The sequence below is a fragment of the Lolium perenne genome, chromosome 1 (assembly GCF_019359855.2).
Source record: "Lolium perenne isolate Kyuss_39 chromosome 1, Kyuss_2.0, whole genome shotgun sequence".
NCBI classification, from domain to species: Eukaryota; Viridiplantae; Streptophyta; class Magnoliopsida; order Poales; family Poaceae; genus Lolium; species Lolium perenne.
This window is the reverse complement of record NC_067244.2, coordinates 228,296,569-228,300,794: the sequence shown is the minus strand read 5'-3', so window position 1 is coordinate 228,300,794 and position 4,226 is coordinate 228,296,569. Positions and strand designations below refer to the sequence as shown.

Here is a 4,226-nt window from a genome sequence, read left to right as displayed (position 1 = left end):
GTGCGACCTCGATGCCTTTGAGTATCTTGTTGGTGTAGAGGTTGGGTATAATTTGTATCTTTAGGATATTATATATTTCCTTCATAAAAAATGAGTGTATTTCATAGGAATTTGATGATCTTAATCCTATGATCCAAAGGGTTTTCATAGAAAAAATTCTTATCGATTGGAATGCTCTCGATTAGGGATTTCATACATTATTTTAGGATTCTCACCTTAAGGTTTTTTACTATAAATTTCCTTTGGACTGCAAGAATGGTGCTACCCAAATTTTGATGGATTAGATTCCTGTGCCTCAGTTTCACAGGAATTTGATCATCTTAATGCTATGACCCAAAGGGTTTTCATGGAAAGAAATCATGTGTATTGGAATATAATGCTCTCCTTTAGGAGTTTCGTAAGATTTTTCTAGGATTATAATGTTGAGTTTTTTTCCTATGAATTGCCTTTGGATTAAAATAATGCTGCTACCAAATTTTGATGGATTAGATTCCTATGCATCAATTTCACATGAATTTTATGATCTTAATCTATTATCCAAAGGGTTTTCATAGGAAAAATTATTGTGGATTATAATACTCTCGAATACGAATTTCATAAGATTTGTTTTGTAAGATTCTAATCTTAACTTTTTTCCTATGAATTTCCTTTGAATTAAAAGAATGGTGGTACCCAAATTCTAATGGATTATGTTCATATGCCTCAATTCCACATAAATTTGCGGGATTCATTGCCTCAAAAGATATGCATATAATTTTGGAAGAATCATATTCTTATAAATTTTCCAATGGTGGTTATTTCTTTGTAGGATTCAATCCCATAGTTTTCGTGAGCCTTGGAAATTTTCTGGCGCGTAGGATCAAGGCACGTGTCCTATGTTTCATCCAAACCACTATTCCTACAGTTTTGTAATGTATTTTACAATCCACTGCTTTACACAGGACGACCTGTGGGATTCATGTATTTTTTGTCCCTATATTTTTCAACCCTGCAATCCAAAGATCCCCTAAAAATTATATGTAGATTTTCAATACAGAGAGGCCTTAAATATTGCACTTACCGAAGTTTGCAGTTTTCAATCAGTAGTACTATTATGATCGAATAATCCATGAGGTTGGAATGCAGATCCAAATAGTAACAAAAAAGACTTGAACTTTAATTAGACCCTGAAAACTTTAGAATAATAGATTCTTCCTATTACGGGCTCCGGTAGGGATTGGTAAAAAAGGGTATAGGGAACAAATAGCTAATTCTTGCATGATAGGTTTAGTGAGATATTATTGGTATAAGCACAACAATGTGTAATTAGTCATAATATGTTATAAATATAATAATGACATTGGTCTATGTTATGAATGAAATATTTTGTCGTTTTATTACTTGTGCCCTGAAATATTGAATGTGCTATGAAATATATTTTCATGTTATACACCCAAAAAATGCACAGTGCAAACAAGTGGAAGTAGAAAAAGCGCGACAGATGAGCCATTCTTTGAGGAGATAGATAAAAGTGAAAGACCCTTTGTGACTAAACGACTCATCAGAATCACATTTTACCTCCTTGGGGAAAGAACAATTCACATCAGCTACAAGGCTCAAGCAACGACTCTATTTTGTGTTGTCGAAGGGTTTTTTGACCCATGCCATAGATTTAATATGTATTAGTGGGCGGAGTCTAGGTGGTTTTGATGGTATGCGAGTGTGGTTGGCTCGGTGGTCTTCTGCGCATACCTTGAATAGTTCCCCTTCGTAGCCCATCCTCACAATCGGAGCTGCCATGTTGTCGTTGTGTGTGGCTGATTTCTTGGCACCAATCTTCGTGTGGGTTATCGTGGCCCTTGACTTGTGAGCTTTGTTGGCGGTCTCTTGCGGTGAAGTAGGAGTCGCTTTGATCGGGAAGAACTGATGACAATGGTGGTCAATCTCATCATATATATTTTTTGTTTCGAAAAAAATCAATAGATCAACAGTTACATTGCATCAACAAAATATCACTTTTAGTTTGATTTTGGTGTATGCATCACCCTGCGCTGATCTTCCTTTTTTCTCAAAGAAGTTGATATTTACATATTTGGTTTTTGCCATTGATATTTATGATGAGGGAGCGAGGTATTGCAAATTTGCAATACGACAGGATCAAAATGTTCTCCCGTATTCTATGTTTTCACATACACCTATTGTACGATGTATTGCTAGAAAGAAAAGAAATATTTTAGACCATTTCTTTCATGTGTCCAAAAAAGAGAAGGTGCCGAAGACAAGAATGACGGAACGCAACACGTGCATAGCATTGCGACAGGTGATGAAACCTATGACCCGGAACAAGAACCAAAACACACCATGAGCATCGCCGTCCTCCGAAGCCGGCCCGCCAACGCTACGTGCGCACAAATACGCCTGCATATACATTGAATTTGCGCCCGGCGAGAGATAGCACCAAAATGGCCGTGGCGAGAGTTTCCGCCGGCGGCTCGGTGGTGCCCGCTCTGCTTGTGGTGCTCTTGGTCTGCGCCGCGGCCGTGGTCGCCGGTGAGTTCTACCTACGGCCTCTGCCTCCCTTGCAAGCTCAAGTCATGCGGCCGGTGAGGCGGCTGGTGCACAGCGGTTTTGCTGTTAGCTTATGTAAATGAACGTTGTGGTCGTCTCTTGCAGGAGGCACGGCGTGCGACGGGGTGAGCTGCGGCGTCGGCACGTGCAGGGAGCTGCCGGCGACGCCGGTACCGGTACCCCAAAGCATGGCCTACGTGTGCGACTGCGAAGCCGGCTGGGCACGGATCGTTCCCGCCCTGCTGTTCACTCCCTGCTTCATCCCCACCTGTAAGAAATTCTCAGTTGACTGAGACTTAGCAAAACCGTTTATAGTATGCTTCTTCGGACCGAAAAAACTGCTTAAACCTCCGCTCAATGGATTGTCTCGTTTATTGCATTGAAGGCAAGTCGGATCTCAGCTGCTACAGCCCTACCTTTAAGCTGCCTCCATTTGGCAGCAATGTAACACTTCACCGTAAGCTTTCTGAATCTACACAACCCAAATAAACCTGATTAGTTTTTCAGCTGTTTATCTGGCTATGCCAGTGGCCTGATTTCTCTCTTTTTTCTCCATCTCAGCCTGCTTAGTCATGGATTGTGGCCGGGAAGGGACCTGCGTGGAGGAACAGGGCAAACCTTTTCATTGCCAGTGCAACCCGGGCGCAACCAATATGCTCAACAACCCTTCCCTCCCTTGCACCAAGAACTGTAAGATCCGCACCTGAAGAAATCCTTGTTGTATGGCTTTTAACCTGACACCTGCTGCTCGTGCGTCTAGGTGCCATCGGCAAGGACGGCTGCCCGGTTCCGAACCCTCCACCGCCACCACCGCCACCGCCGCCGCCGGCGTCGTTAACGGCCCCGCCTGATAATGGCACAGATTCTTCTACTTCCTCCAGCTCCAAAGGGAGTCCAACGGTTCCAGCCTCACCAGGTTTGCCCTGTTCCTGTCTCTCCCGTCGAGATCAACATCCCATATATACATACAGCTTTTACTTGCACCTTTCTTCCATCTTGAGCCGGCATAAACAAGCGTGGAACTAACTGCGATGTACATCTGCAGGCTCAGCTTGCTTGCAGAGTCTGCTGCTGCTGCTGGCCTCGCTCGCCGCGCTCTACATCGTGTGATGGCGTGACAGCTGGCTTTGATACGTGCACAGACCAACACTCGGTTTACTGGTTGTAAAACTGAGGGTTCTGCATCGTCCGTATTGTGTTCACTGCCTATGCTTATGCAACGGCTGCTTCCAGTGTTCTATGCATGTATTCCTACGCACTGAAATACAGAGAACCTACACCAAATTTGTGGCACGACGTTACAGATTGCCGACATATAGCCTAACTAATTGGTTTTCTTAGAGTGTCCGCCTTTATTAATAAGCAATAACACTCGGAATACATAAATTCTTAGGCGGAGCTAAAAGCCAGACTTGGCGGCCATGATCATCTAAAACTACACTCCTCGCTAAGCGCTGAGCTTCCTTATCGGAGTTCCATCATTCATGGCAGAAAACGACAGCTTGAAACTCTAAACTCGACACCTTGATCTCCCGCCTAATGTGGGCATAGACTCCCAGAGTTCCCTGCGCAGTCGCTCGCCACTCTAACCGACCGGGCGTTGATATAATATGCTAGAGCTATTGCCTCTCGACACGGCCTCTGTGTCTTTCACCGCACAAAAAAAAAAAAAAAAAAAA

General features: G+C 43.4%; 1 protein-coding gene across 1 annotated transcript; it reads left to right on the top strand.

Annotated features, from left to right (window-relative positions):
• Positions 1-2,364: 2,364 nt before the first annotated feature.
• LOC127323202 (uncharacterized) lies at positions 2,365-3,883 on the top strand. The gene is made up of 6 exons (XM_051351404.2): positions 2,365-2,529; positions 2,653-2,817; positions 2,933-3,004; positions 3,109-3,237; positions 3,308-3,463; positions 3,593-3,883. The coding sequence occupies exons 1-6, from the start codon at positions 2,442-2,444 to the stop codon at positions 3,655-3,657; spliced, it is 675 nt and encodes a 224-aa protein (XP_051207364.1). The 5' UTR covers positions 2,365-2,441; the 3' UTR covers positions 3,658-3,883.
• The last annotated feature ends 343 nt before the right edge of the window (positions 3,884-4,226 follow it).

Excerpts from the sequence above, each read along its gene's own strand:
- LOC127323202 (XM_051351404.2), top strand. The coding sequence starts at position 2,442 with ATGGCCGTGGCGAGAGTTTCCGCCGGCGGCTCGGTGGTGCCCGCTCTG. Across the intron at positions 2,818-2,932 it reads TCCCTGCTTCATCCCCACCT|GCAAGTCGGATCTCAGCTGC; the intron begins GTAAGAAATTCT and ends ATTGCATTGAAG. Across the intron at positions 3,005-3,108 it reads CAGCAATGTAACACTTCACC|CCTGCTTAGTCATGGATTGT; the intron begins GTAAGCTTTCTG and ends TCTCCATCTCAG.